At 36.5% G+C, this 21,881-nt stretch overlaps 5 protein-coding genes across 8 annotated transcripts; 3 read left to right on the top strand and 2 right to left on the bottom strand.

Moving 5' to 3' along the window:
* Window positions 1–129: 129 nt before the first annotated feature.
* Window positions 130–5,312, top strand: LOC113755674 (dolichol-phosphate mannose synthase subunit 2-like). Of its 4 annotated transcripts, none has more exons than XM_027299605.1 (4): window positions 130–288; window positions 391–494; window positions 4,670–4,797; window positions 4,893–5,312. In XM_027299605.1, exons 3-4 carry the CDS (start codon window positions 4,708–4,710, stop codon window positions 5,043–5,045), a joined length of 243 nt encoding a protein of 80 aa, XP_027155406.1. In that variant the 5' UTR covers window positions 130–288; window positions 391–494; window positions 4,670–4,707; the 3' UTR covers window positions 5,046–5,312. The 4 variants fall into 4 exon arrangements, with proteins under 4 accessions (XP_027155406.1, XP_027155407.1, XP_027155405.1 ...); XM_027299606.1 differs by having other exon boundaries at window positions 378–494; XM_027299604.1 differs by having other exon boundaries at window positions 352–494.
* LOC113755672 (protein ALP1-like) lies at window positions 2,518–3,484 on the top strand. Its single transcript, XM_027299603.1, has 2 exons — window positions 2,518–2,733; window positions 2,812–3,484. The coding sequence occupies exons 1-2, from the start codon at window positions 2,523–2,525 to the stop codon at window positions 3,366–3,368; spliced, it is 768 nt and encodes a 255-aa protein (XP_027155404.1). The 5' UTR covers window positions 2,518–2,522; the 3' UTR covers window positions 3,369–3,484.
* Window positions 5,313–8,748: 3,436 nt separating the features above from the next.
* On the bottom strand, window positions 8,749–10,253 carry LOC113755677 (dolichol-phosphate mannose synthase subunit 2-like). The gene is made up of 3 exons (XM_027299611.1): window positions 10,167–10,253; window positions 9,264–9,391; window positions 8,749–9,168 (listed from the first exon to the last, which is right to left on the bottom strand). The coding sequence occupies exons 2-3, from the start codon at window positions 9,351–9,353 to the stop codon at window positions 9,016–9,018; spliced, it is 243 nt and encodes an 80-aa protein (XP_027155412.1). The 5' UTR covers window positions 9,354–9,391; window positions 10,167–10,253; the 3' UTR covers window positions 8,749–9,015.
* LOC113755671 lies at window positions 9,597–19,355 on the bottom strand. The gene is made up of 11 exons (XM_027299602.1): window positions 19,266–19,355; window positions 19,116–19,169; window positions 18,950–19,028; window positions 18,640–18,728; window positions 18,467–18,550; window positions 17,839–17,913; window positions 17,707–17,754; window positions 14,378–14,473; window positions 13,995–14,224; window positions 10,518–13,797; window positions 9,597–9,677 (listed from the first exon to the last, which is right to left on the bottom strand). Exons 1-11 carry the CDS (start codon window positions 19,353–19,355, stop codon window positions 9,597–9,599), a joined length of 4,206 nt encoding a protein of 1,401 aa, XP_027155403.1.
* LOC113755676 (dolichol-phosphate mannose synthase subunit 2-like) lies at window positions 19,247–20,636 on the top strand. The gene is made up of 3 exons (XM_027299610.1): window positions 19,247–19,292; window positions 20,068–20,195; window positions 20,291–20,636. Exons 2-3 carry the CDS (start codon window positions 20,106–20,108, stop codon window positions 20,441–20,443), a joined length of 243 nt encoding a protein of 80 aa, XP_027155411.1. The 5' UTR covers window positions 19,247–19,292; window positions 20,068–20,105; the 3' UTR covers window positions 20,444–20,636.
* Window positions 20,637–21,881: the final 1,245 nt, after the last annotated feature.

Raw genomic sequence — 21,881 nt, 5'->3', positions numbered from 1 at the left:
AGGAGTCCAATTCTATGAATTGAATTCTTTACCGGATCAAAAGAATTCTAATTCCAATTCCACAATTAAACGGGTCCAAACGCGGATCTAATATGGATCAAAAATTAAAATCGGGTCAAGGGCATCGGCACCCCTCTCTTTCTATCTAACTCACCATTTTTCCTCAGCCGCAGGTGCTCTGCTCTCCACCATCGCTTCCACCTGCAACCCTTTCCCACCACCGTCTCCCCCCTGCCTTCCGTTTCTCTGGCCACTCCCTCCATCCTTCGCCTCTCTCGCCACTCAGAAGTAAGCATATCTGCATAACAATTTGTTTCCTATTATTTTCACCTGGAACTGATAGACTCTCAGATGCTATTTGTTGTCTTTCTGATGAGGATCAACTGTCAGCTGTAAACAATTGAGTCTGGGTGGCATGTGATGATAGCGTAGAGGAAGATTTTTAATGGACCTGACCGCTAAAAGGCATTTGATTCATTATTAAGATTCAAAAGGTAAGACAAGTGCGATTTGAAATACAAATGTACGGGTTCTTTTGATGTTGAAATTTCTCAGATTTCCACTGAAATATAATCATAAAATCCTGGGACGAGCATTGGCTTTCTTGTTGCAATGTTGTACTCGTAACACTTGTCTTTCACTGATATATTCCCACTTCCTTGTTTGTGGAGAAGCTGTATTACTTGACAAAATTTTCAAAATATATACGTTTATTCCCCTGCCTCCTCTGTATGATTAATCAATTGCTGGTGAAGTAGTTGTCAAATATTTTATTAGATGCTGATGCGTATTCATCTCCATGTGTTTTTGAAATTAGCATGAAAAATGGGAAAAGGTTTTTTTTATTTTTCTATATTCTTTGCTTGTTGATCATTGCGGGTTGGAAAAATTGAGGAATTTACTTGTTAGGGAAACTTTTTGTATTTTTAGTATGAAAATGAATGATATTTGTATATTGCAGGAGTGGAAAAAGCAAACTAATAACAAAAAAGATCAAGAAAACTTGGTGGAATTGAACAGATTTTCAACTGAATGGAACTACTAAATTGCTAAACTTGCTTAGCTCCTATTATTTATGATGGTCGAGTGAGATATTATGTTCTGCCATGTCTGCTGGTCTTGTTTTTGTTATTACGCTTTGATTGGTACAATGGAATTACACTTGCATTTTTTAGGAACATTGTCTTCTGATGACTACTAGTTGTGGCTGTGTAGTTGAGCTGCACATATATATATATAAGCTTTGTATATGCCATATAATGATCATGTGATTACAAGTGTTTTTAAGAGGGAGTGTGAGTTCTTATATGTCCCACTTTAGTGTTAGTGCATGTGTTATGATTCTATTTGGGTACAATTAGGTGGACATAGTCTGTTGTTTCTATCTATTCCTCCCATCATCCAACGTTTAGGAAGGAAGATTTGGAAGGAATTGCAAATAAATACTACTACTTTATTTATCCCTGATAAAGCTTTGTATGGTTAGACTTTTTTTTTTTTTTGCTGCAGACATACCTTGGATCAATCAAATAATTAGTTCAGCTACCAAAAACAGGCAAATAAAAAATTCGTTCTGGCAAGAAATTTGATAGGGGTGGTATATATGGACCTTTTTCGCCCCATTACATCTCAAAAACAAGCAAAAGAATCAGAGACTATCTTCAGTTTTTGAAAGCACCTAGAAGCTACAATTCGGAGAAGTTAGAACATTATGTGATTTGATATGTGTATATATCAAAGAAATTCTTTTGTTTGGACATCAACCACTTAACTAAAGGTGTTCTTTGTTGAAGCCTTGCCAGATGACTACTAGAACAGTAGAACCAAGGTCCATAGTTGCGAAGTGCGTTTAAATCATTCACTTTGTCTACTATATCTATGGTATATGCCCTGTCTACTTTTGGTTAGTATAGTTGATTTCTCATTCATTTGGTTCGAAGCAGAGATAGTCATCTGATATAGCAATTTTCGTGCATAACTTCACAATTTTTAGTTTGCCTGTCAAATAGATAGTGGATCAGTGGACTCTTGATCTCCTAGATGCATTTTCTTGCACTTCGTTGCCAATTGCCATGTCTGTTTCCGTTTTAAATATTTTCTAATACAGGTTATCCAGTGTTTTCCATATTGGTATGCATAGTTGGCTATTTTATTATCTTTCTTTGACGATACTAAGAATAATATAGTGTAAAATGAGAGTAACTGGTCCCTCTGGTATAGCTTTGATTAGCAGCAGGTTCTGATAAAAAAGCAGAAGTCACAATAATGTTTACTGTTTACCTCCACAAAAAATTGACGTAGCACAACCAAAATGATACTTTTAATCTCTGTTTACCATAGTGCAGTAGAGCTTATTAAAGCATATGATTAAAAATTCAAGTACGGACATCCTTTTCTTATGCATTATTTTGCATGGAACTTGGCATGATTGGAGATATTTGCAGTGATAGGTATAGCTGTAATTTTGGTTTGAGAGTTTTCCAATAGCTAATTTGGTCTTTTGAATTAATAGCTAGTTTGGCATGATTTGGTCTTATGTTAAAGTACATGTTCTTCTTAGAGATCAAGGAAGATATAGGAATAGGAAGAATGAGATAGCAACAAATGTTTTAGGTGTATGCCCCCGTGACATGAGATTTACATATGTATTGCCTGGATGGGAAGGTTCTGCAGCAGATGGTAGAGTTCTACGGGATGCGTTAGTTAGATCAGATCCATTAATTGTTCCCAAGGGTATGTGACAATTAGATATCAAGTGTTTTTTTTTCTTTTAACTATAAATGAGTAATAATTTGTTGTCTAACATTACTGGCAAGTACTTTCTTGTTGATGCGGGTTATGCAAATAGCTCCGGTTTCTTAGCTCCAAATAGGGGAGTTAGATATCATCTTAGCGAGTGGTCTGCTAGTGGGAGCAAGCCTCAAAATTTTAAAGAGTTATTCAACCTTCGACATTCAATTGCTCGAAATGTGATTGAAAGGACATTTGGTTTGTTCAAGAAGCGGTGGGCCATTTTGAGAGATGCATCTTTTTTTGATGTTAAGACTCATGTCATGATAATTAATGCATGTGCCATCCTTCATAATCTTATTCGAGTAGAACAACCAAATGACCCTTACTTGGATGAAGTTGATGCTGAGATGCGAAGAGTACAACATGAGGTTGATGATGAAGATGAAATGGAAGATGAAGATGAGGAAAATGAAATGGAAGATGATGGTCCAAATAATGATGGTGGTGTAAATGCTGTTAACGAGAATCGAATTCGAACAGTACAACCAACTAGCGAGTGGACACAATTTAGGAATGCTTTAGCACGAGCAATGTTTATTGACTATCAAATTAGACAAGGCCATCATGGAAGTTGAAATTTGATAGGAATTTATTCGAACTTAATTTAATATTAGAATGGCCATTTATTGAAAAATAGTAGCAATGTATAACTGTGCTTTTCTTTCTCTTTTTTTTTTGGCTAAAAACACTTTGTTTGCGTATTCATGTATTGAAATTTCTTGTAAGATACAAAACTCAAATATTTATAATAGGCACAAGTTATGACTTTCCTCCCAATTCATATCATAGAGTAGGCTTTTGATTTTCTAAAATTTAAAGTTCTTAACTTTAAAAAAGTATCAAGGTTTTAACTCGATAAATATTAACTACTTTTTAAGTTAGAATATACATTTATTTTTTATTTAATTTAATTTAATTTTTTTAAAAAAAGAATTTTTTTTATTTTTGCAAAAAAGGAACTAATTTTTTTTTCTTTTAAAGCTTTATTTAGAAAAGAAAAGAAAAGAAGAATATCATTCAAAAAGAGAAAAAAGTAAGCAGAAGAAACTACCACTCGAAATCCTTGAATCAAACCCTAATCGAAGAATCCAAATCTTTCAGGTAACTGATTTTCCCAGTAATATTCTTTACTTTTATTCTCTGTTTTGTTTTTGGTTTCGGCATGATATGTTAATTACAGTCTTAATCGTTTTCTTTTCTGGAACAAGTAGATTCAAATTCTAGGTCTCTAAATTATGAGGACCTTGAATATTTATCCTTTTTTGGTTTATTTTGTGAGAATCATAGCTTAGGTTGTTTGTAATTGTGAAAAGATATTGCCCAAGTGCCCTTTAATCTGTAAGTGGTGATAATTTTAATTGTTCTGGAAATGAAGATCATAAACTCACTAGGGTTCATAAAGAAAACAAAAAAGAAAAAAGTAATGCTGATCATTAATTGTATATTAAGAACAGTTTTATACAAAAAATAATTTGGTGCAGTATTTTGGCGTTTAAATTAAAAAACTGTTTCTATATCCTTGTGATGGAGCAATTATGTTGGAGAAATGCTTGTCTTCCTTTTTGGGGCTTGGGGGTCATGTAAATGTAGTTTTTGAATTCAATGGCGGGTAATGAAGGTATGGAAAGTAGATGGATGTTTCACCAGCAGAATTTTGTGGTTTGTCGTTGAGGGAAATGGGTTATAGGTTGCTTAGCAACTACCCTGGTTAGATTTTGCTTCCTACACGGAGGCACAAGGATGAATGTGTAAGAGTTTGCTTAGCAATTTCCCTGTTACTGCTTTTTTGCATCATGATCATTTGTGATTTTGTACTCTTTTTTGCAATAATTACACCTTCTAACCCTTCATTGAACTCCCTCTTTGGTAAATTAAGGTGAAAAACTATAAAAGAACAGAAAAAGGAAGGAGTAGATGGATTTAGCAGACAAGGCCGTGGGGCTGCTGTTATCGGTAATCAGCTTGTCAGTTTTCACTTACTATACATTCTGGGTGATCATACTGGTTAGTTTTTTCACTTCTGATCCTAAGAGCTTTTTCTTTTTGACTCTGGGTTTTTCCCTTTGTTTCTGACGTACATTTTTCTTTTGTGCTTTCAGCCGTTCGTTGATACTGATAATTTTGTGCACAAGTACTTTTTGCCTCAAGAATATGCCATTCTGATTCCGGTGTTTGCTCTTGCGGCGCTGCTTTGCTTCCTCTGCATGTTTGTTGGATATGTGATGCTCAAATCCAAAAAGAAGAAGGCATAATGCAAGATCTATAGTGTGTGCTGCAACTACCATTTTTTTGTCACATACAGATAGTTTTATTGCTGGGTTTCTCTTTTACTTGTAAATGGAGGATTTAGATGATTGCACTCAGTTCCTGTTAATTTGGTGAAACCTGAAACTGGTAATTGTCTTAGAAAAAAAGCTGACAAATTGCAGATAAAGATTATCTTCAGATATTGTTAGCCTGCTCTTGTAAGAGAGCAGTTGGTATCATTTTGTTTTGCAAGATCTAGCATTTATCTTTTAGTTGTGGAAAAACAATGCCATAATTTTGCTTATGTACACCAATGCTTGGCGCTCTGAGGTTCCATTTGTTGGTCAACTGCTTCATGCATGTTTGTTCTTACAAATGTAGGTTGGGAGGAAATAATGATCTTCTTTAATTCATTTTTGGTTTTCTTTGGTTAATGGCACGGCTTGGTAAGCCTGCCTGACTAAAGCTGTATCAGAGACAGGCTCACTTTGTTCGGCATTACTGGAAGAATTGCTTTTTGACCTGTACGTGTGAGGATGAAAGTTGGTATCTGCTGGAGTGATGAAGTAGCCTTTTGATGTGATTTTACCAATCAAAAGTCTTCTCATAAGATTCTTTCTTATTTCAATTGCTGGACTCGTTAATTTTGGCTGATTCTAGGGCTAAAAAGGATACCTAGATTTCATTGCTTAAGCAGTAGTTATACGAGTGACTACAGAACGAAATGATGCTGGTATTCTAGTTTGACAAGATGATATCTGAATTTACTACGTAAAATTGAAACTTTTGTAACATGATTGAGATTGCTTGGTGTAATTGTGACAGCCCCACTTTCCCCTAAGGCGGACCAAAGAGGTTAGCGCGCCTGTCCAGCTCTCGCTAGAACTACAGAGTCAGATCACACAAATCATATATTGCACACGATCAAACCCCAAGAAAAGTAACAATTAAAAATCACTAAACTACAATACATCTTACCAACTCGTGTAGGGAAATTAGGACATCGATTGAACACTCACCAAAGCCCTGGAAGCGTAACATCTCAAAAATACACTTAACAGACAAGACTAAATACTTATACATGTATTTACATCAGAGTCTTCAACATTTTAACTTGAAGTACAAGCCAAAGGGTTCATACTAGTCAAAATACAATTAGGGTTTCGGTTACAAAGGAGCTTAACAAAATAACATATACATTAGCTCGACTCTTTTCTTCCAAAATCGTGGTTTCAAAGTTTGTCCCCTGTAAGGAAAACAAAGATAACGGAAAGGGGATGAGCTTACGCTCAATGAGGTACCAAAATAATAGCAAATAAGAAACGTGGAACTTCATATTCAATTAGTCACATATGCGAATCAAATAAAGAAATTAACAAACACCATAGATAGAAATGATACGGGTGGCTCTCAGGAGCCAAATTCCCATTTGCTTCACCGAAATCTCCCCTCTCCCCCACTTGAGCCGGAGTTGGAGCAGACCAAGTCCAGGTGTCCAACTAAGCGTCGCTAGTCCACCTTACTCCCCAACAGTCCTTCTTCCACCGTTGCAATATCCAAGATATTCAAATAGTTAGGCTCAGGATTACAATCTGGTGGGATTATTTCTTCTCCGAACAAGGTCGAGTAATCAACAAAAGAGAGAGGCCCATGAGTTTCAGATTTAGATGCTTCATCAGAGGCTATATCAGAGGTAGCACTAGGACCTTCTTGCTCTGCAGGATCTGTCAACTTCAACAGAATTTGAGATGCCTGAAATAGAGCATGAGAAAGGCCATCAGGATGAAAATTTAGGCCATTCAAAAGAGCATACAACTTTCCAAAATAAATCCCTTAGGTCATGAGTGTCAGCTTATTTGCATAAAAGCCTTGCTAAACCATACAAGTGAAGAAGTACAAGACATCGAGGGAGGAGACAAAAAAATTGGGGGAGCAAGTAGTGGAGCATTGTTTCGTTTTGCATGTTGACTTCTAGATTCCTAGTCATGTTTCATTGAGTTAATCATCTTCCTTGCAAAGCCATCACACGAGGCCTCCAAAACAGAGCCTTTTTCATCTTACTTTGTTCCAAAACTTACATTTGATTATATGACTTATGGCCCTATGATATCAATATATCATCAGCCTAATATATTTCGTCATACTTGAGAACCATTCAATTTTCATGTAAAGGTCAAAGGGATATTTAAAAGATGCGACTTTAACATATAAAATAACAGACATTTAAAGTTGGACTCTCAAGAGAAGTAACCTAAACTGAAATTCTTTTAGTTTTTCAACACAATGTACTTTTTTTTAACAAAATAAAATGAAGAAAGCATAATTACCATTGCACAAACTTTTCCCAGGTTCTGATCTTTATAAGCTAGCCTCAACAACATTAAGATTGCATCTGGACGAAAAACCAAGTAACTGGAGGAGGGCAAGGTAGACGCAGATGCACTACGTAATCTCCTTGGCTAAATGGATGATTAAAAAAAAACAGTAAGTCACAATTAAATAAAATTTAAGAGGAAGCAAGAACTCACAATCACCTCAAAGTTAGAGGAAACAGTGAAGGCCACCGAAACTTGACTATTCTTAGAAGCTTCATAGTCTGAAACATTGCCTGCAACCTTAGCAGCTTCCCTGTGACTAATTGAATATGAAGTTCCACGTTTCTTATTTGCTATTATTTTGGTACCTCATTGAGCGTAAGCTCATCCCCTTTCCGTTATCTTTGTTTTCCTTACAGGGGACAAACTTTGAAACCACGATTTTGGAAGAAAAGAGTCGAGCTAATGTATATGTTATTTTGTTAAGCTCCTTTGTAACCGAAACCCTAATTGTATTTTGACTAGTATGAACCCTTTGGCTTGTACTTCAAGTTAAAATGTTGAAGACTCTGATGTAAATACATGTATAAGTATTTAGTCTTGTCTGTTAAGTGTATTTTTGAGATGTTACGCTTCCAGGGCTTTGGTGAGTGATCAATCGATGTCCTAATTTCCCTACACGAGTTGGTAAGATGTATTGTAGTTTAGTGATTTTTAATTGTTACTTTCCTTGGGGTTTGATCGTGTGCAATATATGATTTGTGTGATCTGACTCTGTAGTTCTAGCGAGAGCTGGACAGGCGCGCTAACCTCTTTGGTCCGCCTTAGGGGAAAGTGGGGCTGTCACAATTACACCAAGCAATCTCAATCATGTTACAAAAGTTTCAATTTTACGTAGTAAATTCAGATATCATCTTGTCAAACTAGAATACCAGCATCATTTCGTTCTGTAGTCACTCGTATAACTACTGTTTAAGCAATGAAATCTAGGTATCCTTTTTAGCCCTAGAATCAGCCAAAATTAACGAGTCCAGCAATTGAAATAAGAAAGAATCTTATGAGAAGACTTTTGATTGGTAAAATCACATCAAAAGGCTACTTCATCACTCCAGCAGATACCAACTTTCATCCTCACACGTACAGGTCGAAAAGCAATTCTTCCAGTAATGCCGAACAAAGTGAGCCTGTCTCTGATAGAGCTTTAGTCAGGCAGGCTTACCAAGCCGTGCCATTAACCAAAGAAAACCAAAAACGAATTAAAGAAGATCATTATTTCCTCCCAACCTACATTTGTAAGAACAAACATGCATGAAGCAGTTGACCAACAAATGGAACCTCAGAGCGCCAAGCATTGGTGTACATAAGCAAAATTATGGCATTGTTTTTCCACAACTAAAAGATAAATGCTAGATCTTGCAAAACAAAATGATACCAACTGCTCTCTTACAAGAGCAGGCTAACAATATCTGAAGATAATCTTTATCTGCAATTTGTCAGCTTTTTATCTAAGACAATTACCAGTTTCAGGTTTCATCAAATTAACAGGAACTGAGTGCAATCATCTAAATCCTCCATTTACAAGTAAAAGAGAAACCCAGCAATAAAACTATCTGTATGTGACAAAAAAATGGTAGTTGCAGCACACACTATAGATCTTGCATTATGCCTTCTTCTTTTTGGATTTGAGCATCACATATCCAACAAACATGCAGAGGAAGCAAAGCAGCGCCGCAAGAGCAAACACCGGAATCAGAATGGCATATTCTTGAGGCAAAAAGTACTTGTGCACAAAATGATCAGTATCAACGAACGGCTGAAAGCACAAAAGAAAAATGTACGTCAGAAACAAAGGGAAAAACCCAGAGTCAAAAAGAAAAAGCTCTTAGGATCAGAAGTGAAAAAACTAACCAGTATGATCACCCAGAATGTATAGTAAGTGAAAACTGACAAGCTGATTACCGATAACAGCAGCCCCACGGCCTTGTCTGCTAAATCCATCTACTCCTTCCTTTTTCTGTTCTTTTATAGTTTTTCACCTTAATTTACCAAAGAGGGAGTTCAATGAAGGGTTAGAAGGTGTAATTATTGCAAAAAAGAGTACAAAATCACAAATGATCATGATGCAAAAAAGCAGTAACAGGGAAATTGCTAAGCAAACTCTTACACATTCATCCTTGTGCCTCCGTGTAGGAAGCAAAATCTAACCAGGGTAGTTGCTAAGCAACCTATAACCCATTTCCCTCAACGACAAACCACAAAATTCTGCTGGTGAAACATCCATCTACTTTCCATACCTTCATTACCCGCCATTGAATTCAAAAACTACATTTACATGACCCCCAAGCCCCAAAAAGGAAGACAAGCATTTCTCCAACATAATTGCTCCATCACAAGGATATAGAAACAGTTTTTTAATTTAAACGCCAAAATACTGCACCAAATTATTTTTTGTATAAAACTGTTCTTAATATACAATTAATGATCAGCATTACTTTTTTCTTTTTTGTTTTCTTTATGAACCCTAGTGAGTTTATGATCTTCATTTCCAGAACAATTAAAATTATCACCACTTACAGATTAAAGGGCACTTGGGCAATATCTTTTCACAATTACAAACAACCTAAGCTATGATTCTCACAAAATAAACCAAAAAAGGATAAATATTCAAGGTCCTCATAATTTAGAGACCTAGAATTTGAATCTACTTGTTCCAGAAAAGAAAACGATTAAGACTGTAATTAACATATCATGCCGAAACCAAAAACAAAACAGAGAATAAAAGTAAAGAATATTACTGGGAAAATCAGTTACCTGAAAGATTTGGATTCTTCGATTAGGGTTTGATTCAAGGATTTCGAGTGGTAGTTTCTTCTGCTTACTTTTTTCTCTTTTTGAATGATATTCTTCTTTTCTTTTCTTTTCTTTTTTTTGAAGTTTTCGTTTCCCAATTACGTTTTGGTTAAGTTCAAGTGTTCTGATATCCACTGGAGTAAGGTGGACTAGCGACGCTTAGTTGGACACCTGGACTTTGTCTGCTCCAACTCCGGCTCAAGTGGGGGAGAGGGGAGATTTCGGTGAAGCAAATGGGAATTTGGCTCCTGAGAGCCACCCGTATCCTTTCTATCTATGGTGTTTGTTAATTTCTTTATTTGATTCGCATGCATGGGTTCTTAAAAGAAGTGATGTATCAGATGACACCAGGCAAGCCACCTGATCCCACATACCAGCAACCAGACTTGATAATATTGGCACAGGAGAAATAACCAAGTCTGAGTAAGCTACTCCACCAGTTGGCTTTAAAGATAAAGAAGCTGCTCCACCATTTGCATCTTCACCCATAAGTTTCCTCAAGTGTTTAAGTGCAATAAATCGTTGCTCTGGTTCAGGATGCTTAAGCATGGAAGCAAACACATCGTTTATAGGAGTTTCACAGTTGGGAAGAAGGTGGGTACCTCTCCTTAGCAAGAAACACAGCCATTTATCAGTCTGCAACCGCCAGGCAATATTTGGTGCCCCGGAAGAAAAGCTAATTATTGCAGAACAGAGTTTATCAATCACACCATCTAAACTGAAGCATTCAGGCACTCCTAGTAAACAATCAAGCATCACAGATGCAACTTCCCAGCAATGTTTTTCCTGAAGCACCAGTATCATTTGTGCATATTCTTGTAGACTGACGTTCCAGCCATCCATGGATACATATTCAGCACTGGTTGGCATAATACCTTCCTTATCAATTTGCGAGGGCACAAGTAACCTTTGTCTGAACATTGACAAGCATTTTGAGTACACAAAGCACTCTGCCGAAGTAATAGCCAACCTTTTTGCCAGTCTACGGTGAATCTTGCAGCATTCATCTAGCGTTGGAAAAAGCTTATTAATGAGGCACTCTAACTCCTCTGAAAATTCAACTATTTCCTCAGAAGTCAATTTACAATCCTTTTCATTTACGTGAACAGCAGTATCTTTTTCCTTTTCAAGGTTCTCAGGAACCCCAGTCGAAGAAGCAAGGTTACAGACATCACCAAGAAACCATGAGCATGACTCAGAGCTGTCATCGAGAGATTCACATACTCTTCCATCACAATAGAGGGATGTCTTAAAAGGAATGATACCCAAGACTCTGGATGTCCCAACCAAAAAGTTTTTGCAACTTTCCATTAGGGTCTGATAGGAACAAAGATAATCATGAAATGAAGTCTTCAGTTCAAAAGAAGCAAAATCAGCCCAGCAGAGGGAGGACTTCAAAATTGTCATTTTGCAGTGGAAGGATAGATCAGGAAAAACTGTGGCTAAAACGAAAATTGTTAATGCCCTGGAATAGATTTTTTGATGTCCTTGATCATTATTGTTCTGCCTAATATCATCAAGAAGCTCATCAAAGCATAGAGACTCAAAATTAGAACATGAATCATCACTCAATTGGATTTCTTCTTTAGAGACCTTATGTAAAGAATGTGCTATGATTGGCTTTAGTAAATGCAATATAGAATCAAGGAACGTCACATCACAGTAATAGCTTCTACAAAGTGATGCCAGAACTTGCACCAACCTAGGTAATTCTGGTACTATCGCTTCCATATGCTCAGACAAAATGGATTCAAGCACAAACAGGATAACAGCCTTTGAATTCTTTGCCACAAAACCTTTCAAATTATCAGGATTCTTTTGAGAATAAAGTTGACCTTTTTCTTGTCCTAGAAAAGGCCATGAACACAAGTCAGAAAACCAACACATCAGATCAGGCACCACAGCCGATGATAGAGATCTCAGCTGCAACCTTACAGCCTCTAGTATGGATTCTCCAAAAGCTTCAAACTCTTTCTTTAGATCGGGAAAGAACTGACTAATCTCAGGGTATATAGCATGAAATGATAGATCCACATATTCTTGACTGGAATGTCCTAGCACTTGCTCATTGCCTGTGTCCCTAACTCTTGATTCTTCAGTCTTCTGCTTGTCGTTTTTCTGATCAACAATATTGTCTACCAGAGAGAGTTCATCAGAAAATATTGATATCAAATATGTCAACTGGGACAGATCTGAACCAAGGAAAAGGCGGTCTTTCAGATATTGTTTGGCATTACGAGACACTGCCATCCAACCAAGATATCTAACCAGAGGAGAGGCAGAACAAGAGAATACAGATACTTTCTGCAGCCACGCTGATGGTGGAATAAGGTTTGCAAACCGGAAACCATTTTGTACGCTTATGGAGGTACTTGATTCCTCATCGGTGCCACTTGAAGCAATTACCAATCTCCGAAGAAGCACCCATCGACGTTGTACCTCATGCAGCTTGCTCTGATCCAACTGCAAATTTCCTTCTTTGAACTGATAATAAATTGATTTCAGTAGCCCATTGAAGAATTCAGCAGAGTTCAGTATTATATCAACTATACTCTCAGGGGCACAGAACAGTTTGGTTGCTGAGTGCAGCACAAACAAAACACATTGCATGAGAATCTCATGCACAGACTGCTCGTTCCTTTGTAATCTCTGAATTAAGAATTTGCACAAAAGTGCTTGATTCTGCCGCACTAAGGTGATAGCATCTGCAAACAGAATACCATCCGGTGCCAAACTTATGACTTCCTCGCGCTCTTCAATATGTGAAGTATCAAGTTCCGCATCCAACGCTGTTTTCTGATACTTTCTATCCAACTCTGCTGCCTCAAGCAGGAGTTCAAGAACAGCTTTATCTCTTTTTCTTTCAAGACCATCTACTATTTTCAACTCGGTATCTTTCTTTTCTAGAACCCTTCTGACATCTGTCAGTCCATAGCTTTCAGAGTTCCTATTCACATTGCCTTTGTTAATATCCTGAGAAGTGTTCCTGAAGGGCATCATAAAGTAAGGATTAATATAACACTCTGCTGCCAAGAGCAAAGCATCTATGGCAGTATTATGACCTTCTGGAGCAAGAGGACTTTGAGACTGCAGATCAAGAGCAAAACGTCTAAATTCAGAAGCCCTCAACTCACAGTCTCGATAGTTGATAAGCTGCAAATAATCAGCTTGTAAATTAGAGTATTCTGCCACAAAAATGTTATTTGGTAGAACATTATCTTGTGATTGCTTGTTTGAATCCTTTGGAATATTGTTTCCCTCCATATTAACATTGCAAGAGTCGGAATCTGACTGTTTTAGGTCTACACTGCACGAAGCATTTGTGAGAGACAAACTAGCCAATTCTGATGGGGCAAAAAGAGCATTTAACTCCTCAGTAATATCCATCTTCCCTGTGATATCAAAATTATCTGTCCTTCCATCACTATCATCTTGACTGTTTGACTTGGCAGAGGCTCCTCCATTTTGGGAAACAGATACATAAGATGAAACAGTTAATGACTGTGTCTCTGGTGATTCACTAACAGGAAATTTGCGCAGGTCAATACCCACAGGTAGCTGCATGTGAGGCTCTAAGATTGAGAGAAGTACACTGCAGAAATATTTATCACACGAATATGAGCTTATTACCATGGAGCAATAGAATAATCAGTGAAAAGTTCTTGGATACAATACCAAAGCCATCCCGCTAAATCATAAAGATTGCAACTTGTATATAAGAGGAAACAAATAGCGAAATCCTAAGAAAAAGGATTTTCACAGAAGATTCTTAGTAAGTTTTCCTATTACCTGGGAGCAACTGATCCTCGCCTCCACTCAGCTTCTAAGGATGGAAGCACAGCAGGTTTTCTCGTGGCAGCGCGGATCACGTTCAGTGCTATTGCACAGTTATGCTCCTGCTTTTCAAGAAATGTAGAAGAGACATTTCCAAATGATATCACACTCTTCACTGGAGTCATGGCCGGATCCAGGAAAGGTTCCAGCATTTCTACCAGAAAAAGAATTTGGTGCTTCACATCCTGGAAAACACAGTAATTATCACAGAAAATAGAAGATATGACATTTGGAAACCATGATGCAGAATAAAAAATGTCAAGCACTATTGAAATATCAAAATAACCGCAGAAACTATAGGAGGACTAAAACATCAGGAAATTTTACCAAAGCCCAACCTTGTATTTGGCCATTATATCATCCACTTTCCCAGATAATGCCAACACTAAATACTTGAGGGCTGCACGTGCACGAGCAAATAAGACTTGAGCACCCTGACAAACAGGCCAGATAAAAGGTGTAGGTTTAAGATTTTTTATTGTAGGAAAAGGTCATTCTGCAAAGAAAAAAACTGTGATGACAAAAGCTACCCAAAACAGTTCAAGCAATAGCAAAGATGGTGTTTATTTTGCAAGCAAGACACCAAGGCAGCTGAGGAAATTTGAACAGAGCTATTCAGGTACAAAGAACTCAAGTGAGACAAGCAGCTATAGACTTTCAACATCTTATAATAAGCTACAAGCAGCATTTTTTATTTTGGAAAAAGCTGATCTTGGGAAGCAGGCCTTAGTTGATTTCCAAAGACAGCTTTTAGCTTTTAAAAACATGAATAACAGAAATATGTTATTAAATCTTTCAACAAATTTCCAAAATTAACTTTCGCTATGTTTGGATTGTTATTTTATATACTGTAACAATTTGATATATGTGAGATAAAGAGGTGATTAAAAGATGTATTCACAGAAAACGTAGAAATTTTTTGACAAAAAATCACAATCCAAACAAGGCATTTATTTTTTCAACAATAACTTATCTCTTGATAGTTTTTCCTAAGCTGTTGAGAACAAGCCCTCCAGAAACTTTGAATGTGTAAATAAGATGTGCATGGCTCAGCATTGGCTCCAGATTGCAGCACATATATGATTGACGAAATATCTCGAAATTTATGTCAAAGTAACAGGTGTAAAGGTAAATGAACTTTATTCTGGTGGAGTAAAAATAAAAGGAGCAATAGGTTCTGACATATTCAATTTTGGTTGAGCAAATGATTGTAATTGCTTTCTGTAACACCAGATATCTGTTAGCAACTTTCGTGTTCAAATATCCATGTTCACTGAGTGTACACCAGGCACCCAGGTCAGCAATGGAAGGCCATGATTTTATCTTTCTTCACCTGTCCCTTTTCATAGTTCAATTCAAGATAAAGGCCCGCCAGATGATTTTGTCCGTCCAACAATCAAGAAACATGAAAGAGCACCTCTTCCCACATGTGAGTACTATTACACACCCTGACAGATAATTTTGTCTGCATACTGTAAATTCTCAAAACCCAAATGTACAAGAGTTGAAAAGGACTTCATGTGGCCAAACATTTAGAGTAGGGAGCTTAGATGTCTGACCTAAACATGCTAACGACACGACAACCCAGAATTACAGATTATTTAAAATCCTCAGACATTTGACATGGCCATAAATTTAGACACTGGTGTTCTAGATGTGTGATCTAAAGACACCCATGAAGGGAGACAATACAGACTTCCTACCAGAAACTTCACCCATGTGTGATCTAAACACGCTAATGACACAAGACAACCCAGAAGTACAGATTATTTAAAAACCACAGACGTCTGACATGGCCAGAAATTTAGACACTGGAGCTCCAAATGTGTGATCTAAAGACAACCATGAAGGAAGACAATACAACTTCTTAACGGGAGCTTAACAGAAACAAGACTGGAGGTGTTACAATTGGATGGTAGTATATTTTAACATATTTGCTCCTATGGGGTAAAAGAAATAACCATGCAGCATCCCTCAAGACAACCAAGGTCAATAAGTCAGTTGAAAGAAAAGGTTATAAGCTTTTTTTCCCAAGCTTAAATACAGTTTTCTTATTCTGATATCCGGAATCTTCATATTGGTCCATTAAAGATGAATCTAAGATATGTCAACAAAGTAATCTGAATATTTTATGCAGTGGTATACCTTCCACAGTAATTTTTATTGCAAATCTTTGTCTATAAAAGACACAGTTGTCTAACAAAGACACAGAAGAAACGGTCATCCTTTTCGTTTAACTTGATAAGCATACCAGCATGTATCAACATGGCATTACAAATGTAGAATTTTTTAGCAATTATGCAGAACAAAAATCCTTAGTGTAGAAATTTGTTGTATATTTAGTCTCCATATCAGTACTTGTATCTTAAAAGGGAATTCATAATGTGCAAGACTAGCAGAAAAACAAATTACCATCACATGCATCTTAAACAGATCATTCTCTGGTTAAGCATTTTACTGTATTCCACAAAGCAAAAATTAGGAAAATGCAATCCATTAACATATGCCAAAGAAACCTGATATCAAACCAGAAGACAATTGACTAATTAATGGTAGATAAAAGAATAATGCTGAAAATCTAGGGTAGGGGGTTTGCCATGGATTGAAAAACATGTGAGGCCGCAAGGACCTATCGATTTTTGGAAGATATTGTGCATGAATCAGGTATATCATGGTAAATTCTTCAGAAAATTTTCTCATCCACAATGGAATGTGACAAGTACTAATGTATTCAATAAGCAAAGAAAATTCGTCATTATTTCCCCTAGAATTTAAGCAATATATAAAAATAAAAAGTGTTGATGGCCAAAAACTCAATGAAGCAATTGTGTTGCCGCTCTCATGACTAATATCCAATACGCAAATAGAATTTAAGGAATATATAAAAAATAAAAAGTATTGATGGATAAAAACTCAATGAAGCAATTGTGTTGCTGCTCTCATGACTAATATCCAATACGCAAATATAAAAAATAAAAAGAGTTGATGGCCAAAACCTGAATGAAGCAATAGTGGGTTTGTTTGGATTGCGATTTATTTGTCAAAATATATTTGCTTACATCATCATTACAATTTCCAACGCACCTTTTTATCTTTCCAATTACCTTTTTATCTCACATACATCATATCACAAAAAGTGCTACAGTAAAAATATCTCTAATAATTCACAATCCAAACAAACCCACGTTGCCACTCTCATGACTAATATCCAATAGGCAAATATAAAAAATAAATAGTGTTGATGGCCAAAAAATAAATGAAGCAATAGTGTTGCCACTCTCATGACTACTATTCAATATGCAAACCATAGTATAAATGATCAAATGTGCAGGACAAAATGTGACTGCACACTATCATAATGATAGAAAATAAACCATTTACACTGAAACAGAACTATCAAAACAGTCAGAACGTTTTGGAGTATTCGTGCATGAACACACGACATGAATTTCCATGTGTTACAGCACTATATATGCATGTTAGTACATAGAGAAGGAATCAGCATGGTTCTAAATTTATAATGCAAGTTGATAATAAAGTTCAAAAATGTAAAGACAGCTCTACTCTTATCTGATTCTTATAATCATACTAATGAATAATCAGTAATTCTAACTAAAAATTGTTTTCTAGCTACTAAAATTATTGATAACTCAGCACTGCAATATACCTGTAATTCAGTGAAAAGGTCTTCCACAAGCTCCACAGCTAAGTCAATCTGCATTAGAACCAAACTATCACTTCAAAGATTTCACTAAGAGACCAAAAAATAATGGATGCAATGGATCAATGCATATCTTACCTTCGCAACCACTTGAGCCATCCATGGTGCTAGCACACAAGAGCAGAGATCAATAAGGACACATGCTGCCTTAGCCTGTAGGAAAAAATGACACCAAAATGCTTTACTTTCTGGAAAGTAAGGAATCTGTTGACCAGCAAAGCTAAGATGTACATGGCAAAGTAGTTCTAGCTCCAAGGAACAATAGTGATATTGTTTACAATTGCATATATCATGCATTTTAATCTTTCTTCCCTCACGTTTACATGGAAAAAAGTATCACAAACTACTTATGCTTGTTTACAGCAAACGTCTTCAAATAATTGAGATTGCCAAGAACAACAAAGACCTAAATCTACATATTACACGAAAATCTTATGCAATTCACTCTCCAAGAATTATAAATGGATATAACATTCTACTCTGATATGCTCTATGGGCTACTTCCAGATTAATAAAAATAAGATCTAGGCTTTTGGATGCTCAGGCCCACAACATGTTTAATTAATAAATGGATGTATTGATGTGCGTATGGGTGCATGAGACAAACAAGAGGCTTTGAAGATGAACTCATATTCTCAAGCAAAAAGTGCATCATCACCTCCAAAACTAAAATTTAGATGAGAAAAGAAACAGGAGAAAGACAAACATGTGAAGGGGAAAATGATGCCAAGTAGCCTGCACAAGCACGAAGAAGAGGACGATAAACTGATGAAGATGACATTGCCACAACCTGCAATTTTTTTTACACAAAGTCAAGAAGGTTCTTTCGTAGGGCAAAAGAATAGAAAAATCATATCAATATCAAAACCACCATAATACCTCTGACAGGGCACGTTGTACAAAAGGTTGTTTCCAATGTGAGAAGGAATCATCTGTTTGATCTGGGCCATTGACAATTGGACGAAGTGCTACAGAAGAAATATAAATTTATGTTAATAAAAAATGTCCAAAACTCTCCAACAAAAAATTGAAAGACTATTTAGATAGCACAAACATTCTTGAAATTGTGGGAAGAATTATAGAATAAGGATATGCACTTGAAAAAATTTTCACTATCAATTGGCATTGCTGCTAATCTCATGCATTTGTTATCCACACTCAGACAGATCCAAAATATGAGGTCTAAAACCTGGAAGCAGTGCTTGTACTAGAGGTAGTGCCAACCAAAAGTCCGAAATGCTATCCGCCAATTTGCTGCAGAGACGAGGCTGTGAGACACCAAATTTGACGCCCAAAATAGGAGGCATTTAGCAGTAAATAGTATTGGTTACATATGACAGGGTGTTGCAATCTACCTGGGAGGCACAAGCATACTTGAACTTAACCAAAACGTAATTGGGAAACGAAAACTTCAAAAAAAAGAAAAGAAAAGAAAAGAAGAATATCATTCAAAAAGAGAAAAAAGTAAGCAGAAGAAACTACCGCTCGAAATCCTTGAATCAAACCCTAATCGAAGAATCCAAATCTTTCAGGTAACTGATTTTCCCAGTAATATTCTTTACTTTTATTCTCTGTTTTGTTTTTGGTTTCGGCATGATATGTTAATTACAGTCTTAATCGTTTTCTTTTCTGGAACAAGTAGATTCAAATTCTAGGTCTCTAAATTATGAGGACCTTGAATATTTATCCTTTTTTGGTTTATTTTGTGAGAATCATAGCTTAGGTTGTTTGTAATTGTGAAAAGATATTGCCCAAGTGCCCTTTAATCTGTAAGTGGTGATAATTTTAATTGTTCTGGAAATGAAGATCATAAACTCACTAGGGTTCATAAAGAAAACAAAAAAGAAAAAAGTAATGCTGATCATTAATTGTATATTAAGAACAGTTTTATACAAAAAATAATTTGGTGCAGTATTTTGGCGTTTAAATTAAAAAACTGTTTCTATATCCTTGTGATGGAGCAATTATGTTGGAGAAATGCTTGTCTTCCTTTTTGGGGCTTGGGGGTCATGTAAATGTAGTTTTTGAATTCAATGGCGGGTAATGAAGGTATGGAAAGTAGATGGATGTTTCACCAGCAGAATTTTGTGGTTTGTCGTTGAGGGAAATGGGTTATAGGTTGCTTAGCAACTACCCTGGTTAGATTTTGCTTCCTACACGGAGGCACAAGGATGAATGTGTAAGAGTTTGCTTAGCAATTTCCCTGTTACTGCTTTTTTGCATCATGATCATTTGTGATTTTGTACTCTTTTTTGCAATAATTACACCTTCTAACCCTTCATTGAACTCCCTCTTTGGTAAATTAAGGTGAAAAACTATAAAAGAACAGAAAAAGGAAGGAGTAGATGGATTTAGCAGACAAGGCCGTGGGGCTGCTGTTATCGGTAATCAGCTTGTCAGTTTTCACTTACTATACATTCTGGGTGATCATACTGGTTAGTTTTTTCACTTCTGATCCTAAGAGCTTTTTCTTTTTGACTCTGGGTTTTTCCCTTTGTTTCTGACGTACATTTTTCTTTTGTGCTTTCAGCCGTTCGTTGATACTGATAATTTTGTGCACAAGTACTTTTTGCCTCAAGAATATGCCATTCTGATTCCGGTGTTTGCTCTTGCGGCGCTGCTTTGCTTCCTCTGCATGTTTGTTGGATATGTGATGCTCAAATCCAAAAAGAAGAAGGCATAATGCAAGATCTATAGTGTGTGCTGCAACTACCATTTTTTTGTCACATACAGATAGTTTTATTGCTGGGTTTCTCTTTTACTTGTAAATGGAGGATTTAGATGATTGCACTCAGTTCCTGTTAATTTGGTGAAACCTGAAACTGGTAATTGTCTTAGAAAAAAAGCTGACAAATTGCAGATAAAGATTATCTTCAGATATTGTTAGCCTGCTCTTGTAAGAGAGCAGTTGGTATCATTTTGTTTCGCAAGATCTAGCATTTATCTTTTAGTTGTGGAAAAACAATGCCATAATTTTGCTTATGTACACCAATGCTTGGCGCTCTGAGGTTCCATTTGTTGGTCAACTGCTTCATGCATGTTTGTTCTTACAAATGTAGGTTGGGAGGTAATAATGATCTTCTTTAATTCGTTTTTGGTTTTCTTTGGTTAATGGCACGGCTTGGTAAGCCTGCCTGACTAAAGCTATATCAGAGACAGGCTCACTTTGTTCGGCATTACTGGAAGAATTGCTTTTTGACCTGTACGTGTGAGGATGAAAGTTGGTATCTGCTGGAGTGATGAAGTAGCCTTTTGATGTGATTTTACCAATCAAAAGTCTTCTCATAAGATTCTTTCTTATTTCAATTGCTGGACTCGTTAATTTTGGCTGATTCTAGGGCTAAAAAGGATACCTCGATTTCATTGCTTAAGCAGTAGTTATACGAGTGACTACAGAACGAAATGATGCTGGTATTCTAGTTTGACAAGATGATATCTGAATTTACTACGTAAAATTGAAACTTTTGTAACATGATTGAGATTGCTTGGTGTAATTGTGACAGCCCCACTTTCCCCTAAGGCGGACCAAAGAGGTTAGCGCGCCTGTCCAGCTCTCGCTAGAACTACAGAGTCAGATCACACAAATCATATATTGCACACGATCAAACCCCAAGAAAAGTAACAATTAAAAATCACTAAACTACAATACATCTTACCAACTCGTGTAGGGAAATTAGGACATCGATTGAACACTCACCAAAGCCCTGGAAGCGTAACATCTCAAAAATACACTTAACAGACAAGACTAAATACTTATACATGTATTTACATCAGAGTCTTCAACATTTTAACTTGAAGTACAAGCCAAAGGGTTCATACTAGTCAAAATACAATTAGGGTTTCGGTTACAAAGGAGCTTAACAAAATAACATATACATTAGCTCGACTCTTTTCTTCCAAAATCGTGGTTTCAAAGTTTGTCCCCTGTAAGGAAAACAAAGATAACGGAAAGGGGATGAGCTTACGCTCAATGAGGTACCAAAATAATAGCAAATAAGAAACGTGGAACTTCATATTCAATTAGTCACATATGCGAATCAAATAAAGAAATTAACAAACACCATAGATAGAAAGGATACGGGTGGCTCTCAGGAGCCAAATTCCCATTTGCTTCACCGAAA

This window comes from Coffea eugenioides, unplaced genomic scaffold (assembly GCF_003713205.1).
Source record: "Coffea eugenioides isolate CCC68of unplaced genomic scaffold, Ceug_1.0 ScVebR1_1643;HRSCAF=2528, whole genome shotgun sequence".
Taxonomy (NCBI): domain Eukaryota; kingdom Viridiplantae; phylum Streptophyta; class Magnoliopsida; order Gentianales; family Rubiaceae; genus Coffea; species Coffea eugenioides.
This window is presented reverse-complemented; position numbering and strand designations above follow the sequence as displayed.